General features: G+C 42.8%; 1 protein-coding gene across 3 annotated transcripts in view; it reads left to right on the forward strand.

Annotated features, from left to right (window-relative positions):
* The window catches only part of UPF2 (UPF2 regulator of nonsense transcripts homolog (yeast)), a 127,582-nt gene extending 119,833 nt beyond the window's left edge, over positions 1-7,749 (forward strand). For all 3 annotated transcript variants that reach the window (XM_019509566.1, XM_019509565.1, XM_019509568.1), the window contains one exon: positions 6,467-7,749. In XM_019509566.1, coding sequence (XP_019365111.1) covers positions 6,467-6,476 — 10 coding nt within the window. In that variant the 3' untranslated portion in view covers positions 6,477-7,749. The remainder of the gene's footprint in view (positions 1-6,466) is intronic.
* The last annotated feature ends 12,602 nt before the right edge of the window (positions 7,750-20,351 follow it).

The following is a 20,351-nucleotide window of genomic DNA, read 5'->3' on the forward strand; positions in this document are numbered from 1 at the left end:
ATGTGTATGAAATCTATGAAGTAATTGGGAACCACTTCAAATATGTAACACAACAGAAGTTCAGTGCATATAAACTGTTTTCAAAATGGCCAAAACCAATTTAAGATAAACCTGGATGGATGTAGTATCAGACTTAACTGATTAAGTTAAATAGGTTTATTGAACTTCTGTCCCAGATCCCCTCCAGATTCAGGTTAACTCCCAGTCCTTCAGCATCTCAGGATACTTTGTACGTCCTCCACAAGCCTCCCTGCCTCCCCCCATCTCTTGCAGGGTGGGCTAGCCTTTGGCCAAGTTATCTGCTCCAGCCAAGAGGAGAAGCATGGTTTAGCACCCCCTGGCTTCTGGCCTAAGCCAGTGCAGGCATGTGGCTGCATTTACGGAATCAAAAGCAAATGTCTGTTCACTTGGTTATCGGTTCAATCTGTGCAGGTTAGACTAAGCTGCAAAGATTGAATTGATTCAACCTCAGGCTTTTTGACTGTCTGTGCTTTAGCCCTGGAGGTCACCTAGTCCAAGCCCCAGTGTCCAACCCCAGTGTATACAATCTACACTTATGAAATTTCATCTCTTGTTTTAAAAATGTAAATGACTTAGGTGAATCATTGCAATCAAGATCACAAAAAAGGGGATTTGAGCTCGGAAAAATAGTTTTTTTTTCAAGCAATCTTCCACTGCTAGTTCATTTGGGGAGGGGGAGGAGAAGGACGTGGGGAATCCAACTTTATTGGCAGTACCTTAACGACTAATTGCTGTTTCAGAAGTTCATCAAGGAAAGAGGAACTAATTATCTGTTTTACCTCAAAGAAAACACTTCCAAGGCATTGTTTGAGAAAACAGTAAACATCAATTTATTCAGAGTTGTTAAGAGCTCCTTTATTCATAGGGTTGTTTATCTAATATGCTGTGATGATGCTTGTTGCAACTGCCTTCTGACCGACTCGAAATAGAGTTCAGGGAAACCATTTTTTGTGATGGTTTCAAGATGCCTACTTTATATCCGAGTCTCATTTTTTCTAAATTAAACGAGAGAAATGAAGTATCAAGACAATAACAGGATGTTGAGGGTTGATTAGCCAAATATTCTTTAAAAACCCATAATAAAGATGGAATATCAATGGTGAGAAATGAAAGCATGGATAATGAAGAAAAATAATCTAACATTGATTCTTTCCTGTTTGTGCTGTTAAGCAAGACATATACTTCATTGTATGCAGTTATTCTTTTGATCAGTATTCTTGTATTTTTGCTAGAGGTGAACCGATGTATTGGTCACATGTACGATTGGCACCGATTAAAAGGAAAATTAACATTTTCGGCAATTGGCTTTTTTTGGCTGGTGTTAGCTGATAATGTCACCGATTTTAAATGCTGTATGCGTGTGCAAAGCCACAGCATGCACATGGGCAGGAATGCAGGGTGGAGGGCAGCATTTTGTTGGGTAAGTCTTGGGTGGTGAAGGGAGTGGCAGAAGAAAGGGGGGGGTGTGGGGGGATAGATCAAGGCCCCCATGGTGAGAGAGGGAGGGGGACCAGGGGCAGGTGCTGCCCAACCGGGGTGGTGAATGCAACCCCAGGGCACCGCATGGGGCGAAGCCATGGATGGCTTATCCAGGGTGTGCAGGGACAGAGGTGGCTCCCCACTGCTGCACGCAGCCCCGAGGGAGGCATGGGGGGCATGAGCCCCCCTGGATTTCTGTGCAGGGCAAGGGTGGGTTGGCCATTATGGGTTTGGGCCAGGGGCTGCGCTGGCCTCTTCCTGGTGATGGGAGGGGAGGGGGACCTGGGCTAGGGCTGCAGTTGGAGTGGGTGGGGGCAGGGCAGGCAGTGGTGGTGCTGGGAAGGGTAGCTATGAGTAATTTTGGGTTGGTTATAGCCCACCCTGTAGCCACCCCTCCCAGCGCTGCTGCTGCCACCTGTCCTGCCCCTGCCCACTCCAAGTGCAGCCCACTGCCTATGCACAAGTCCAGGGGGGCACATGTCCCCCATGCCTCTCCCAGGGGTGCGTGCAATGGCAGGGAGCTGCCCATCCTCCCACTGTGCCCCCTGGACAAGCAGCCCATGGCTCTGCCCTGTACCTTGCCCTGGGATGACATTTACCACCCTGGCTGGGTAGTGCCTGCCTCTGCTGCTCCTCCCTCCCTCCCTCACGGTGGGGGGCTTGATCTGGACCCTCTCCCCTGTGTCCCTTCCCCCCACCCACCCACAGACTTACTGGGAGGATGCTGCTCTCCAAGCTGCCAGGCTGTGTTCCTACCGGATCAGTATCAGCTGATATGGCTGGTTAATAATTGGCCATCAGTATTGGCCGAGAAAATCTTTATCAGTGCATCCCTAATTTCTGCGTTGTCTTTTAACTTTATAAATTCTAAAGATCAGCAAGCAGTCTTGGCCAGTTGGACCACATCTTTTATTCTCATAGTTCTGGGCAGGAGCTCTGCTGAAACTTGTAACTGCTTTATTGTTTTTAGTCTTAGTACTGGCTGTAAACAGTCATTTTCCTAAACTAGTTAAAGTGCTTTATGTTGGCTTGTCACCAGTAGTGCTTCATCTGAAACTCTCATTTGATTCTCTTTTAACAGCCTTCTCTTGGTTTTCTCAATCCATACTGCATGTGGTATGTGGGTCCCATCTGAGACTTGCAGAGAGCACTGTAGGCCAGATGATAAGACTCTATGGGTGGATCTAACCCATGGGTCATATCCCTGACAACTCACCCCTAAGTCATTTTCTTTGCATAATCCAGCAGATATACTGCAGCTGACAGCTGGGTTTGTGGTTTGGTTTTGTGTAAGGATTTTTTTACCGTTGTATATGTGAGCATATAAAATAATTAAAACTTTTGCTCATAATAGAGATATTATCTGGGAGAGTCTAGGGTTGTGTGGCTAAATCCATTTGTTAATAATAAAACTTTATATATAAGATACTAAATTCCTTCATCTTACAAAAACTTCCCAAACTATGGTTGATCAGGCAGGAGGCGGAGCAAGATTACCTCTTAGAAACAAAGTTTTTTGCTGTATTATAGACGAGGAATACATGTTCTGAAATATAAATGACAGGCCAAAAAGCAGACCTATTATACATGAAGATGGGTGACCACTGTTTGTAGTCTGGTGCTATCCTTTATTTTATATAAAAAATAGTATAAAATTTTAGAAGCATATAATATAAGGAAAATATATTTTGAGATCTGCTGCCTTTCAGAATTATTAATGCGTTTGGATTAGACTTGCCAAGCACAAATAGTCACCTAAGACTCCCTATCTGACGTGCAGCCTGCAGATGTAATCATAGGCTCATAGTGACGTCCGTAACCACCACTATCATACTACTTCAGTGCCTCATAATAGACGTACCGTATCTCGTGGGGATGTTTTGTTTTTCCCCATTGCACAGATGGGAATATAAATCACAGAGAGAATGAGCAGCACAAGGTCATACACTGATGATGTAGCCATGATGGTCTATGAATTGTGCGAGAGACGAGGATTTCTTAGGGTGGTGATAACTTTTACTGGACCAACTGATCAGTTGGAACAGAGTTAGACAAGCTTTCAAATGCTTACAGCTCTATCCCAACTATACCGTTGGTCCATTAAATGGCAGCACCCTTAGAAATCCTTGCCTTGCACAAGGTCATACAGGAAATCTGTTGCAAAGACTTGAACTCAGGTTTTAAGATGGTTTCTTCTGTGGTTTTCCTTTCTCTCTGTCTATATATGTTAACTCTGCTTATTTATACAATATTGTGGGTGTTAATAACACTTTTAAAACAGTGTCTCTGCCTAGATTATCATGCAGTCTAACTTGAAATAAAGCAAGGAAATGCTCTTTTGAACAGTAAAGAGTGCTGGGGACAGAAGTGCTCATGAAACAGCATTGTTTAAAAAGGAAATCAGATGCTCACTGTCTCTGTTTCATGTCGTTCCTGTTTTTGTTTAACATGATCAGGCGAGAGAGAGGGAACAGACAGCGGCGAAGCTGAGAGTAGTCATGGAAAGCAAACCAAAAAGTGAGTTTTGAGAGGAGGTATTTGGAGGTGGAGCAGGAGGGTACCTGGCACACATGAAGGAAGAAGTTACTGCAAGACGAAAGGGGCACGGAGTTGTGGGTTTGTGGAAGAGCGAGAGGAATTGAGGAGAAGCTTATAACTTCATCTTGAGGGTTTGGTGTATAAACTGATCATAAGAATTGGTTATTGTGGTTTGGTATCATCTGTCCCCTTTTCTGGAATTATAGTCAGTGGTGTCAAAGATTAGTATGCAGCAAAGTAGTGTGGGTCTTAAGGAATGAGGTTCCTGGGTACCATGGCCACATTTTCATTTGGATCATTACTTTTGGTGTTACCACCCTAAATTCCACCTGTTTCAACTGTAAGCTGTATTCTTCCTCACTTCCTAACCTAAAACTGTAGTTTAGCATTACTGTGCACCTTTTAACATTTCTAGTTGTACTCCTGACCCAGCTGCATTGCACTGGCAGTTGAAGTGAACCCTGCATATTTCTCACTTACCAATATTAATATTTGGGAAGTATGAGTAAAAACTTCTTATAGAAATCAAAAGTAACTGTTTCTGTTACAAAAAGAGCTAGCAAAGTGGCAAAACAGATTCATTTCCAATAGTAGATGCTTGTAATTATCTAAAAAAAATTGTCTGTTTTATCTTGCCAAATAGGTTGGGGGGGTGGTTCGGAACGGGACAATTTGGCGGGGTAGGGTGGGGGAGCAAAGGGCTAGGGTAGATCCATGGTATAACACATGACTCTGATTTTTAAACTTTGCATGGAAATATTTCTTAAAGGACTCTCTTTACTTTTTACTAAGACAATTTCAGAAGTGATTGAAAGATTATTTCGAATGTGCTCAGTATTTTTCTGATTATTAGCAGCCTCATCTTACTTTGCTCTTGGGAGAAATCATACAAGGAGGAGGAAGAATAGCATATTCTTAACTTTTTCTCACAAACACCAGGAAAATGCTGTTTTGGGGATATTTTTGTATGAGGGAGATTTGATTAATCAATCAGAAATTGTGCAGCAAAACCTTAAAAATAAATAAATAAATAAAGCAACCTCAGTAGAGACCAGAAGGAATTGTGAAGAGGCAGAATCCCACCATTTTAAGGTGTTTGTAAAATTTCTAAATTCCATAGCATTCTACAAATTAAGTTGAATTAAATATGCTAAGATTTCAAGTATCTTCCTTTGCAACGATACTGTATTACTGAGTGTACTGCATTTAAAAAAATAATCCCTGCAAAACACTGTAATGTAAGGTTAAACTGAACAGTTAAAATAAGCCAGATACAAAAAAAAGATTTAACTGTAGTGTTAATGCAGTCGTAGTGTCTATTCTGTATATCTTGTTGTTTACATGTAACAGGACAGACAGAAATGCATGATCATACTAGAGGTAACCTTGCAAAATGATGATAGAAACTTGAAAAAATAATTAGGCAGTGCAATAATTAAATTGCATGTCATGAATTTTGAAGTAACACACATCTAACATTTGTTTTTACAACATTTGGTCTAACAGTCAGGATATAGCGCACAGATCATCTTTTTTTTGGGTGAGATCAGTGCTTAATGAGACTACCAGTTAGTCAGAAGCATAAATAATACTAGTTCTTTTGTTTATTGTGTTAGACTTCAGTATATGGGCCAGGGAGCTTCTTTGTAATCCTTTAAAATTTAATTTACAATGTTTCTTTTTCTGTGTCTTGGCCATTTTACTAATTCCAATTAAAGCTAAGAATTGCTGGCTGTAATTAGGACCTGTAATACAGGATGACTGTACAGGCTTCCAAAATTGTGATAATGTTACAAAGCATAACCCGAAATCAGACAAAGATATATTTTTTTCAATCTAGATATATAGTCTAATGTAACCCTAACACGGGGTACAGCTCCAGCAGATCATGCCTGGGTTGCATTAGAAATGAAAACTTCTTTTATTTTCTTTGCTTCCTTTATATTACATCCTTGCAAATGGCTAAAATCTTGCAATCCACACTTATGCTTGAGAATGTGTAAATGATTTTGCCCAAGAAGAACTGCTTCACGCAGAGGAGAACGTATGAATTCGGTATTCCTCGCAGCTTGTCAGATCATGCAACATTTGTGACCCTGGAAAGCCCATCTTTACTTTATTCTTTAACTTTTCACCAAATGTACAATACAAACAATTATGCAGGAAAGCAAAAGCTGTTTTAAGCAAGTATAAAATAAATTTACTGCCATTTTAACGCATGATTTTTTTTCATGACCCAATGTCTGCCTTCCTTGAGAGCACACACATTTTGGAAGTGCCTATAAAGTAGAAAAGATGGACATATGGAATATAGGTGGCATTATGTCCACTAAACTGAACTGTACATGCAGGAGTCAGTGGCTTGCTTACTGAATGGTTTTGGTTCTTCAAGAATAACCATTTTCTTTGCTTTTTTTTCCTTTTTCAGGAGACGTTGATCCAGCAGCAAGCGTCATTTCATTAGGTCCTGTATCTCTGATGTTGTGGATAGTGGAGTCCTCCAGCAATTAAATGAGAGCAGTGGACACATCTCAGCATGTCAGTCTAGAGAGTTCAGAATCGAAACCTGAGAAAGGCTGGGGCCATGGGGCAGAAACATCAGCCTCCACTAAAAACAGAACAAGTGGGAGCTTCCAGTCCTGGCCTACAAAAAAAGCATTTTGTTATGGGAACCATGCGAGGGTTAATCTTCTCATGAGGATGGAAGTAAACAAATGAGATGGTTAACTTGACCAGTGAGCAGTTCAGTTACAACAAAGCAACTAAAAAATAGGATGGATGACACTGGAACGGAAAAGGTTTTGATGGCACAGGTAGGGGAAAACAAAGCTCAAAACCGGCTGCGAGTTACATTGTCTCTGAATTGAGCACTCTGTGTTGGAAGAATATTCGTTTGGGGGCTCCGAATCTGCAGTAGAAAAGCGGTAGAGCAAGCAGTACAAATCTAATAGCAAACCCTGATATGTAGGACAACAGCGTTCTGACTGATTACCAAACATCAGATACTCCACAGAGAGAGGGCTTTTGTTTTAGGAATAACCTTTTTCTACAAGATAAAGAAGGGGGGAGGGAGGCCGGGGAGGGGGGACAGCAGAGCCAAGGAGAAAATTGTCTATTAAGGTTCAAAAGCAAAACAAAACAAAATAAAATGTGAAGTTTGTTAACAGAGGGTGTTTACCCAGACTGCTTCGAACAGCCTGACACCAGCCTAAGAACGGGGATATAGTTGAGCCCATTGTAAGTATCATTGAAAACCAAAATGTGCCAGTCAGCATGACAGAAGGACATCGAGGAGTGGGTCCCAATGTTTTGTTGACCTTCATGGGTTGATAAGCCTCTGTGTCTAAAACAAACAAAGTCTGGAAATAAGTAGGTTTTTTGTTTGTTTTTTTTTTCTGAAGTAGAATGAGGTTTCTTGCTCCGTTTCTGACAATCTGTTATTTATTAGTATAGTTGTGTTTTTTGTTTGCTTTCAGGTAGGTGTAACACATTCAGTTAAAGAGCACATCAGTATGCTACTACTCGATTTAAATCCTTTTTTTTTTCTAGCTCTTTTAAAACTTCTTTTTACCACTGTTTTTTGGTTTCTGCATGTAGAATAAAAAGAGACTTGTAAAATTGTAACATTTCGCACAGAAATGCCGCCCGATCTTCACCAGCTTCAGAAATCTGACCTTTGCCAATGCTGCAATAAAGTGTTGTAATTTAGAATTGGTGTCTGTCTGTCTCTTTCCATTCACTTTGAAATAAATGTTTCTGAAATGAAATGTTGTTGGCCCATATTAAGAGAATTCTTGTCCATTTCATTGAGAAGCTTTTGTGCCTCAAGACTTTAGAGGGAGGACTTGAAATTTGGCTGGGGGAGTTGTGCCACATTTGGCTGTTAAAGGCCTTTGAAAAAGCCTTGTTTATAAATGTTTCATAGGCATAATTTAGATTGGCAGCTAAATTCTTTAAAGATTCCAGCTGCAAGAGCATATTTTGTCCTATGGCTCTAGGACCTGAGCAGGGCTGTCCCTTGAATTGCTTCAACAAGCTTCCAAGGACCAGAGTCCTGTTCCTTCTCTACCCTCCTGTGTCTTTCTGGGGGAGAAAAGACAGGAGCAGAGGTCAGGATGGAGAGACAGCAGCTGGAGATGGGCCAGGGCACGGTTTCGGCTGGGTTTTTGTTTTGGTTTTTTTCAGTGTTTCATATTTACAGTTCAAAGCAAACCTCTTTTTTATTTTTAAGATGCTAAATTAAATTTTTATAAGACTGAAAATGGACACACAATCTTTTCTTTTGTATCACGTGACACAATTCCTTTAATGTGGATATAGTTAAACTAGTATACAAGGCAGGTTTAGGTTGGATGTTAGGAAAAACTTTCTCACTAGGAGGGTGGTGAAGCACTGGACCAGGTTACCGATGGTGGTGGAGTCTCCATCCTTGGAGGTTTTTAAGCCCCAGGTAGACAAAGCCTTGGCCAGGATGATCTAGTTGGGGCTGGTCCTGCTTTGAGCAGGGGGTTGGACTAGATGTGACCTCCTGAGGTCCCTGCCAACCCTAATTTTCTATTGTTCCATATATTATACATTTTTAGGAAGGGAAATAAGTTTTATAGGTGTAGAAGTCTTTTTAACTGGTGTAACTGCATCTACCTTGAGAGTTGTATCGATAGCATTGTATTATTAAGAACAGCCACTTCTAACAGATATAGTTATAAGCCAGTACAAGAATCGTCTGCATCATGTCTCAGAGAAGGAAATAGCCTGCAACCAGTAGAGTCTGTGCTCATTCATTAAAGACTAGCATTGTGAATAATGTAAAAAATAAACTGGGCCTGCTGTTACTTAAAGAGAATCAGAAATCTATGCAGTTTGCCTTGTGCTTGACAGGTGGGATGTTCAAAAGAACTCAGATAGGCTCCTTTGAACTTCAAAAGGAACAGCTAGGCTCCAGCTGAGAGCATTTGAAAATCACACCCAACATCTGTTGCAGTTCTGCATCACTGTTCCTCTGCTAGGAGCAAATGACATGCTGTAGGAGAAATGAAGCACTCGAAGGGTGCATCCCAATGAGCACTGGCATGCAGGGGTGCGCGTTTCCTACGTGCACTCTGGTGTGAAGCAAATTGTCTTGGGTGGGATGGAGGAGGCAGGGGCCAGCACGTGTGTTGGTGGCAGCAGCAGCCTTACCTTGGGTTCTGGGAGCCTGCTGGGGCAGCAGTGGTGCCAAGCCAGTCACTCGGAGCCTGGCCAGCAGCCAGACTGGCTTGGGCCAGCCACACTTCAGTTTCTGGAAGTGCACGCTGCTGCCACATGCTCCACACTGCTTTTCTCAGCAGTGGGTTTTTTGACACCGGGATCTCTGTGCAGCACAGCTGCACTTGCACCACATATAGTTTGTGGTGTCTCAAACTGCTCTGGGGCACGCCATACCACATGTGTGCATTCATTAGGATGCTCCCTAAATATTTAGAAATTGAGCACTGGATAGTGCCCTAAGGACTACAACATTGCTTAGGCTTCCTATAAATGTTGCTTCTTTGTCAAGATAGTGATGGCACATCTTAACTACATCAGACCTCACACTAGGGAGTGCTGCCTTGAAAATACATCCCACTCTCCACTCCTCCTTTGTATTTGCAGAGTACCAAAACGTGCCAAGTCATTGGTAGCGTGGTGCCGGGTGTGACCAGGGCCACTATTAAACACAACAGGAACTAAAAATGATGCTGGACTTGTGCCAAAGAGCAGCCCACAGGATTTTTCAGCTTTTGATGCCCAGAGAGGGGGAGTGAATGGGCAAGGCGTGTTTTCACAGTGGCTTTTCCTAGCACAAGCCAGCACTGTGTAAACATGCCTTGAATGCATTTATGCATTTGTTTAATGTAATAGACTATCTTCCCCAAAAGTTGCGTGTCTTCTCCGGAAAACCTTGAACTGCTGTAAATAACTGATACAACTTACAGTAATCTCCCCGCCCCCCCCTTGCTTTTTAATACTGGACCATTTTACCGCTGCAGTGTTTTCATTTGCTCACGTAATACCTAGTGTCTAATTGCTGCAGCTTATCTTTTGATGTCATGATTCCACTAGCACTCAAGGCCTCCTGGAGAAGTTGAAATCTGCTATTTCAAATGCATAGTTTAGAGATGCTTTCAGGATATTCTTATGTATCAGAAGAGGCATTTCTTCAGTTTTTTTCTTTTCTGTTTTAAGGGAAAATATACTTAACCCTTATGTGGCCTGGCAATATGCTTGAAACTTAGGGGATACCATCTCAGGCTCCACTGTGATAGATGTCAGGTGCTGGAGTGACAGCCCTAGGAAATGAAGTTTTTTGTTTGCAGGTACCACACAAGTGGTGCAGTTTTCCCCTTGCTGGCCAGCCAGTGGACTTGTTCAAGACTCAGTTTCAAGGATAAGGGATTTTAATGGTCCATGTCCATTCAACCTTTGGGACCTCTGAAGCTACCAGCGAGCAGTGAATACTGGTATTATCTGTGACAGTGTTAGTGATAAGGACTGTAAAGTTCCTTGACCATCATCACTGAACCTGCTTAAAACTCACTGTACCACAATGGTTCTGAAGCTAGGCTTAAGTGAAAAGGACAGTAACTACATTTACCAAACGGAGTTAAGAGGCCCCATGATACTCCCTAACATATTACTGAATAATTATCAGTCATCTAAACCTCTGCCACGTGAAGAAAAAGCCTATATTTCATTTTCCTTACAAAATACTGAGGACGCTACTTCAGTCTAGTTTATCTTCCTGCTACCCTTTCCCCATATTCTTAGGATTTTCTACCCCACCTGTGACATTCCTCTTGAGATGATACATTATTGTTCTCCCCTAGGACCTATCTTCAAATAAACTCTCTAACCAGTCCCAGACCGTTCAGAGCATGGTACGAATAGGAAACTATTTCAGAAGGGATCAAACAACTGTCTAAGTGTCAAAACATCTACCTGTATTGTTTGAGTTATGGACTTACTATTATTAGGGTAAGATTGTGATTTAAAGCATGCTTGGAATTTATCATCAGATGTAATAGAATAATGTTTTGTGCAAAATTTTCCTTCTCTCGTCTCTCTCGAGTGAATCGAAGCAATGAACGCTGAAAGAAAAATAGAAATTAGATGAGCAGGAAGTGTTAGTATTGTACATTCCTTTCTTTGTTCTGGTACGTCATGTACAGGGATGGTATTTCTGTCATGTCTTCCAAATTTGACTGGTTCTGCCTTTGTATTGACGTGCACCTCTAGTGCTGGTAAAATTGTAGCGGATAAGCATTGTCTATAGCTTGAAACTCTCCCCTCTAGGGAATGGTAAAATATTTGGTAGTGGTAAGTTTTCCTATATTGTTTATGGTAGTGGTTCAGTGTTAGTTTGACAGGGCCACGTCAGTGCCACACTTGGCTAGAAAATTTGGTAGCTGTAATTCTGAACCAAGAGAAGCTGTAGAATAATTAGTGTTCAGGTATGAATTGCTGAGTTGCCTACCAGTACAGTAATTTGACTGACCCAACTATAACAATGAGAGCATTTTTCTGGTGAACTGTTTTATTTCTGCAGAGTTCAAATAACTGTAACAATAAGAGTTGTGTGAAACGAGGCAATTTTGTCTTCCTGAAAGCCCGAGATAATACTTTAGAGCTACTAACTGCTTCCATTCAATTTGGTGGAGGTGAGAAAGCCTAATAAAATTTAGGATAATTAGTATTATAGTAATCATCTCAAGAGAAACATTCACGTCGGGCTTGTCTAGAAGGAAAAGTTCAAGCACTTATGCCCATGATCATTGAAATCAATCTACTCATTTAAACCATTAATTAAACCAGCAAGCAGGAAACTTTGATTTAAATAATTGATTTTAATCCTACTTTGTATAATTTTATTCCCCTGAAGAAAGATTTATTCTTATTGGCCAGTAACTAATAAAAGATGTTCATTTGCAGCAAACTGTAGCTTTTGGACATAACATGTAGTTATTCAGAATCTTTTAAACCTTTTTATTGTATTAGACAAATTATGCATCTTTATTTGATGTTTAAGGTTTTCTTACTTTCAGCTCTGTGCCAGGCAATGTTTGGGTGGAAGTTCAAATACTAATGCATGTGGATGGCCTTTTTAAATTGTTAAAGCACTTAAGGGTGCTGTATAGATTTAAAAAAACCCAACTTTTTTCTTATCAAAATACTTTGCGTGGAAATCAATGAAATGTTTCATACAACCATAACTTTTAAATTTTTAGAATGATTAGATCTCATCTTCCTGCTTTTGTTTCTATTTATAGATTAGAAGAGACAAGAAAGCAAGCTTTTTTGTTTTCTCCCACTTTTCAAGCTCCTAGTTTCTCAAGCCGAATAAGCTGAAATTAAGAAAATAGTCCCTGTGCAACTGCAGATGTGGCTTTTTTGAAGAAATGGCTTAGAACCTACTCCAAAAGAGTTTAAATTAAACAGGAGAGACTCACTTATGCTACTAAACTATGAGACATTAACCTGGAGACATACCTGACTATTAGCACTTCAGCAAATTCTGGACCCAAATGCTTAGCCAGGGACGACTCTGTCCGTTGGTCTAGTTGCATTTAATACTTGTTTGTTTATTTTAAAATGTTTTAAAATATGCATTTACAGTAAATTTAGGATGGAATAAAATCTGTCATAGCTGATTGAATCACCTTCAGATAAAAGGTCAGGTCCCTCAACCTCTCCTTGTAGGGCTTTGCCTGCAGGCCCCTAACCATACTAATTGTGCTATTATTTTCTTGTGGTCAAAAACAGAGAAAGCTAAGAGCTGGCCCTTTCTGTCATATGTTCAGGTTTAAACATGCTGAGCTTTAAGAGAGAAAAACACATTTAACTTAAATCAGAAAAAATCTGTTTAGAAATTCTACTCTGAAATTCTATCGGCTTTAAAAAAAATTATTTTGAAAACATATTGTATTTGAAAAGCCTTATGAATTGCTATCCCCTCTCCTGGCTAATACCAGAATAACCACTATAATCCTTGCGGGAATGCTCTTATTCTGGCATAAAAGGCCTCTTTTTTTTTTTTAGGCTTAGTTTAAGCCAGGTGTATACTTGCCTATTTTGCCACTATAATGATGTCTATTATACTGGCAAAGTAGAGCTCATTTTAGGGAATGCAAGAAGCAATTTTTTCAAACAGACCAGACATTAGGCTGCTTCTCATGCAACATTAGCTTAAATCCGAAAAGGCATATTTAGACCAGAATAAGTTCCCACAGAGTGGGGGAAGTCATACTTCAACATATCGGTTTTACCTGGCACTTCAGGAATATTTCCTTAGTATAATCTATGGTACAAGGCCTCACTGAGTCTGTGGGCAGAGCCTGGATATCAGTATTAATTGTTTTCTCCTGCTGTCCCCAACCTGTTCCGACTTCTGACTACTGCTGGCAATACGCTTGCTAAAACTTAGCCTGGAAAATGAACTAACTTCTTATCCCTTTTGATACTGTATGTCTTAATGAATTCCAGCACCACGGCAGTTATCTGGTAGGCAGAACTCAGCCATTTATCCCTTCTAGGCTGATGGCTGACTGGTAGTAGACAACAGCTGTAGGGGCATCGAGGAGGTGCTACAACGTAATGCAGTGTGCTTTAATAAAGGATTAAACAGAACAGATGTAGGAAAATCACTGGAAAAACAGCAGTTACTGGGAGAAAGTGATTAGCATTTCTGGAGGTCAAAGCGTAAGGACAGTTTCTAGTGCTCCAGCAGCAATTATAAACACCAAAGAGTTGTGGAAGGGAAACTAAATCCCGTTCATAGGTAGAAGGCAATTGCATCTTATTGACTAGTTGCTGAACACTAAGCATCCAATGGTACATAACTTTTAAAATGAAGATACCCATCCTAATTTTACAACCAGACTAGGCTTTTTCTAGTTTCTGTTAGAGAGCTGAAACCACTTTGTCTTACTTTTTAAGTAACATTTTATTGCGTATGCTGTATAACTTAAAAACACAAAATAAAACAAAAAAACCTCTCTCAAAATCCACTTACCTAGGTACCTTTCTTGGCCTGACTCGTGCTAGACCAGCAATTCTCAACCAGGGGGCTGCAGCACCCTAGGAGTGTGAAGTATTTCCTTTTAAATACTGTACAATATTAACACTGCTTCGTGTGCCAGCATGATTTACTATATAACCCCAAATCCATAGTGTCAAAAGCTTTCTGCCCTGTTGTGATAATTGAGTTCTTTGTAAGGAAGAATTCATAGATTCATAGTTTCTAGGGTTGGAAGGGACCCCAGCAGGTCATCGAGTCCAGCCCCCTGCCCTGGGCAGGAAAGAGTACTGGGGTTAGATGACCCCAGCCAGGTGCTTGTCCAGCCTCCTCTTGAAGACCCCTGGGTAGGGGTGAGCACCACCTCCCTTGGGAGCCCATTCCAGATTCTGGCAACCCTGACCGTAAAGAAGTTCATCCTGATGTCTAACCCAAATCTGTTCTCCATCAGTTTGTGGCCGTTGTTCCTAGTTACTCCATGGGGTGCCCTGGTAAATGGAGCATCTCCTATTCCTTGCTGTCCCCCCACCCCCCAACATGAATTTGTAGGTGCCCACAAGATCACCTCTCAGCCTTCTCTTGCGGAGGCTGAAGAGATCCAGGTCCCTCAATCTCTCCTGGTAGGGCTTGGCCTGCAGGCCCGTAACCATACTAATTGTGGTATTATTTTCTTGTGGTCAAAAACTGAGTGAAAGCTAAGAGCTGGCGCTTTCTCTAAGGGGTGCCTGGAGTCTAATGAAGGGGGCCTTGGGTTCAACGAGGCTGAGGGCCATTCAGCTAATCTTTAAATATCTAGTATCTTCTGCTACCTTCTCAGCAGTTCCTTGTTCATTTTAATAGGTTAAAGCAGCAATCTCTATGCTCCCCAATAGTCTAATTGCTTTATCTTTCAATGAGAATTTTTTAAGCATCTAAGGTTGCTTGCAGATGTTAACAAACCACAAAATCCAAACCCCTGCAAACAATGCACTTTACTGGAAGAAGCAGTGCATGACTTTGACTCAGCTCTGTCTGTATAGGTTGGTCACTTCAGCGGGGCTTTTTGGTGTGTTTTATTTAAAGGTGATTCAATCAGCTATCAGATAAAAGTGCCAACAAAGCCCTCCTAAAGCACCCAATCCATACAGACGTCAGGGGAGCTGGATTCAACTAACATGCTGCCTCTTCTGGGCATGTGCCAGTTCTGTGTTTTGGGGGGGTGTTAATGTCTGCAAGCAGCCTACAAAATTAGTTCCCTTCCCTCCCCTTCCCTTCTGAAGGTACGGTAAAATGTCGCCGTCTTTGTGACCCAGCCATGAAATTCTTGAAAACACAAAACAAGCAACAAGTTTTTCCATTTGCCATTTTAGTTGCACGCCAAATATTAATTTACTTGTCTAAATGGAGACCTGAAGTCCCTGTTTTGACATCTGCAAAAGCCCTAGTGCTTTTGGCAGCATCTCCTTTTTTGTTAAGGAGCTGGTATAAGCTATGTTAACAAAAGCAATTTTTGACCAGTTTGTTGTCTACAGTGGAGTTGGAGGGTTTTCTACTATAGCTACATTGGAAACTCTCCTAGCATAGACCTGACCTTTGTAGAATGAGTCCAAGATGTTAGGCCTATGTACATGACCTAGTACATTCTCATGCCTTCTCTCTCTCTCAGTTATTACTTGTTATATATAATCACAGTTGCCCTCAACAGCCAGTGAAGGGACAATTTTGAATTGTTTCAGTTTTGGTTCGAGGATTTTCACTCTCCTATTAGTGGAGTGTGTTAGTCTATTTCTTGAAGTGTCATTGCTTTCTTATCATATTTCAATATGGTAATTATCTTGGAATGCAGCTTTTAGCATTTATCTGCAGCTGTATGCTATGAGAAACACCTTGCATTTCTGCAGAGCCGGGTGCTTCATTTTGCTTTACAAACAGTTACGGTTCTGTCCATTTAAAACAAAAAAATCATAAATGCACTGGTATGAGCTTTGCCCCCCACTGCTGCAGAGTGCTTCAGTGCATCTGAGGCCTCTAGTATGTAGCTTTAGCACCAGCATAATTTTATTGCTTAGGAATGTGACTTCTTTTGTCCAAATAGCTATGCTAGTACAGCCCCTAATAGGTATGCATTTATACAATATGAACCTGCGTGTGGGATCATAGGACAGTAAGGCTGGAAGGGACCTCATAAGGTCATCTAGTCCAGCCCCCAGCTCAAGGCAGGATCACCCCTAACACCATCCCAGTCAACTGTCCGTCTCACCTGCTCTTGAAAGCTTCCAGGGATGGAAATACCACAGTTTCTCTAGGTTGCCTGTTCCAGTGCTTGACCACCCATGTAGTCAAAGTTCCTCCTAATCTCCAACCTAAAATTTTCTGCTGAGCCTTGAGGCTATTGCTCCTAGTCCTGTCCCCTATGGCCACAAAGAAAAATCCATCTCTGTCCTCTCTGTAGTGGCCCCGCATTCCCCTTTCCATACGGAAACAGTTATATCAGTATAAAACATAGCATTCAAGATTGATCTATTGTTGACTGCTACTGCAGCAGATTGTTCAGGGCACAGATTGGTCTTGTAAGTCATCTGCATACCCATGTGACCTAGCCTCCACCCTCCTCTCTCTTTCCTCTCTTTCTCCCTTTCTCTTTTCTCCCTCCCTTTTTCTTTCCCGCTTCCTTCCTCTCTTCTCTCCCCCACCTGGTGGATGGGGTCATCTTTGCTTGCGAAGGACAAACAACATAACTGCATTCATATGAGGAAATTCATAGATGCTAGGGTTGGAAGGGACCTCAATGGATCATTGAGTCTGACCCCCTGCCCCGGGCAGGAAAAAGTGCTGGGGTCAGATGACCCCAGCCAGGTGTTGTCCATTCTCCTCTTGAAGACCCCCAGGTAGGGGCGAGCACCACCTCCCTTGGGAGCCCGTTCCAGATTCTGGCAACCCTGACCGTAAAGAAGTCCTTCCTGATGTCCAGCCTAAATCTACTCTCTAGCAGCTTGTGGCTGTTGTTTTCGGTTACTCCAAGGGGTACCCTGGTAAGCACAGCATCTTCTATTCCCTGCTGCCTGCCTCAGTGAGTTTGTATACTGCCCCAAGATCCCCCCTCAGCCTTCTCTTGCGGAGGCTGAAAAGGTCCAGGTCCCTTAGTCTTTCCTCCTAGGGCCTTCCCTGCAGGCCTCTAACCATACGAGTGGCCATCCTCTGGACCCTCTCTTGTCCACATCTTTCTTGGATTTCAGCGCCCAGAACTGGACGCAGTACTCCAGCTGTGGCCTGACCAGGGGAAGCATCACCTCCCTGGACCTGTTCGTGATACACCTACTAATGCATGACAAAGTGCGATTAACTCTGCTAATTACTTTGCCACACTGACTCATGTTCATCTTGGAGTTGACAATGACTCCGAGATCATTTTTGGCTGCTGTGCTGCTGAGAAGGTCATCCTGCTGCCTATAGGTGTGCTGGTGATTCCTTCTCCCTAAGTGCAGCACCTTGCACTTGTCCTTGTGGAGCTGCATCCTATTGTTTCCTGCCCATTGTTCTCTAACCTGTCCAGGTCTGCCTGGATTCGGTTTCTTCCCATCAGTGTTTTTGCTTCACCCCATAGTTTGGTGTCATCTGCGTATTTGGACAAAGTTTCTCTCCATGCTCTCATCCAGGTTGCTGATGAAGATATTAAACAACACTGGCCCAAGGACTGAGCCTTGGGGGACTCAACTGGCCACAACTTTTGGGGTCAATACCAACCCGCCAATACCCACCACGCTCTGGGTACAACCCTTAAGCCTGTTTGCCACCCACGTGACTGTGATCGTCTATGGCACAACCATTCGATTTGTTTATGAGACTAGGACGGGATACCGTGCCGAAGGCCGCCTTAAAGTCCAAGTAGATGACGTCTACCTCAACTCCTGTCTAAGCTTTTAGTGACCTGGTCATAGAAAGACACAAGGTTAGTCGGGCAGGATCTACCTGCTATGAACCCATTCTGGTTGCCCTTCAGCATTATATTACCTGCTGAACTCCTACAAATGTGATCCTTGATAATTTTTTCAAGTGTTTTCCCAAGGATGGAGGTGAGACTAACTGGTCTATAGTTACCCAGATCCTCCTTCCTCCTCTTCTTGAAAATAGCGACCACATTGGCCCTTTTCCAGTCCTCTGGGACCTCACCTGAGCACCACCAGTGCTTAACCAGTCATGCCAGTGGCTCTGCCATGACGCTGGCTAATTCGTTCAGCCCCTTGGATGGAGCTCATTTGGTCCTGTTGATTCAAGCACATCCAGCCGCTCCAAGTGTTTCTTTACCAGGCTGGCACTGGCAGAGGGCTGATGTTCCTCCTGCTTCTGTCAGTACTGCATTTGGGAGATTTGTCTAGATCCGAGTTCAACAATACAGAGGTAAAAAACTCACTGAAGAACTCTGCTTTGTCCCTCCTATCTGTCACCAACTGCCCTGGTCTATCGTGTAGGGGTCCTGTGCTGCCCTGCGCAGCCTTTTTGCTCCCTAAATATCTGAAGAAGGACTTCTTGTCATCCTTAACTTTTGTTGCCAGCCTGAGCTCTAATGCTGCTTTGGCCTTCCTCGCTGATTCCCTGCAAGTGCGAGCCAGGGAGGTGTACTCCTCCTTGGTGGCTACCCCCTGCTTCCACCGCCTGTATGTCCCTTTTTTGCCCTGAGGCTTTCCTGGATTTCCCTGTTTAGCCAGGAGGGTTTCTTGCCCCTTTTGCCCCCTTTTCTCTGCAGTGGGACTGCCTCCTGCAGTAAACTTTCCTGTGCGAAATGAACCCGCAGCCTAACATTTTGGGTGTTCGTTTAGGGCTCCAATTCCATAACGTGCAAGCATGGGGGCTGACTGAGGTTCCTACACCAGCTACCCCTAAAACTTGCGAGGCTTTGAAAAGATGCAGCTGCTGGTTCATTTTAGTGGCCTAACTAGGAGATGTTTTGGGTGCCTGACTTGCCACTCCAAGCCTCCAGACATTTTGGACTCCGATTCACCCCTGGAAGACATTGAACCTTCCACTAAAGCCTCTTCTAATTTCACTGGTGTAAAACCCCACTCTCCTCAATTCCACCAGAGCAAAGAGCCCCTCCATATAAATAGACAACCAGCCTTCGGCGCCCGGATTTCCCTGGGAGATCTCTGCAGAGACTCGCGTACCGTCCGCCCACCTGGGGCCTCCTCTTTGGGTGCTGTCATTTTGTCGATGAGCCGCTTAACATCTTTCAAGTGGTTTTGAGTCGGTGGCCTGTTTCAGCTCCATGAAAAAAGGAGCTACCAGAAAAATGTGGCAGCACAAGTTATCATGTTATTACACAAGTGTCTGGCTGTGACTGGCGTCCAACAACAAAATAGTGCTGCAGGCTCGGCCCACGACAAGGGTTCATGTTTGAGCTACGGCTGTTTGAGGTGTAGCGCTATGCGACTGCCAGCTCTTCGGCCCCACGGGCCGCGGTGCTCTGAGCAGCGCGCCGCTTGCCTCGATGGTATGCCGGGACGGCCGGGCCACGTGGTCGATTTACACACACGATGATGCAGGTGTGCTGTCCTCACCCGCCCTTAAAAAGGTCAGCAGGGATCAGACAGCTGATGGCTTAGTCAAGGCACAGTCAAATGTGCGTGGTGTTACTTTAAATTGTGTTTGACAAGCATGTAGCAAGGGATTGTAATTAAAGCAGAGCTGTAATTAGACTGGCCCACTTGAGCAACAATGTGTATAAAATGAGGCAGGAAAGTTCAACTGAGCCTTGCAGGTCTTTGGGGGACACAACCCCCTTTCCTTTACCTCTGCTAATGTTTTGCTGTGGCTTATAAAATGTGGGCTCGATGGCTCCTACTGTGATGAAAGCATGAGCTCCATGTTTTATGGGTAGAAAAACCTTGGAAGCTTCATTTAATGCCTCTTGTTGCCTTTCCTGTATTTGCAAAGGGATGATTTACACAGACTGCAAATTCCTTCCTTTTATCAGGTAAAATCTTGTCCCCATGAAATCAGTCTCAAAGATCCCATTGCCTTTGGTACATCATGACAACACCAGTAATGTACTTGATTAATGTTTATATGCCACCACTTATCCAAGGATCACTTCACAGGAAATATTAATGAAGCTTCCCCACTCACCTGGGAGGTAAGTACAGGATCGTGTTACTGCAGCTGAAACGTAACCACTTCTGACATGAAAGACGGCAGCTGCTCTAGATGCAAAATTGCACATCTCATGTGCCCAGGTCCTGCCTCCTTTACTGTTCTGGCATCTAATGCTGCTTAAGTATGTTGTTCTGTACCACACACATTTCAAACA

The sequence above is a fragment of the Gavialis gangeticus genome, unplaced genomic scaffold, assembly GCF_001723915.1.
Source record: "Gavialis gangeticus isolate Ggan-Ray unplaced genomic scaffold, GavGan_comp1, whole genome shotgun sequence".
NCBI classification, from domain to species: domain Eukaryota; kingdom Metazoa; phylum Chordata; order Crocodylia; family Gavialidae; genus Gavialis; species Gavialis gangeticus.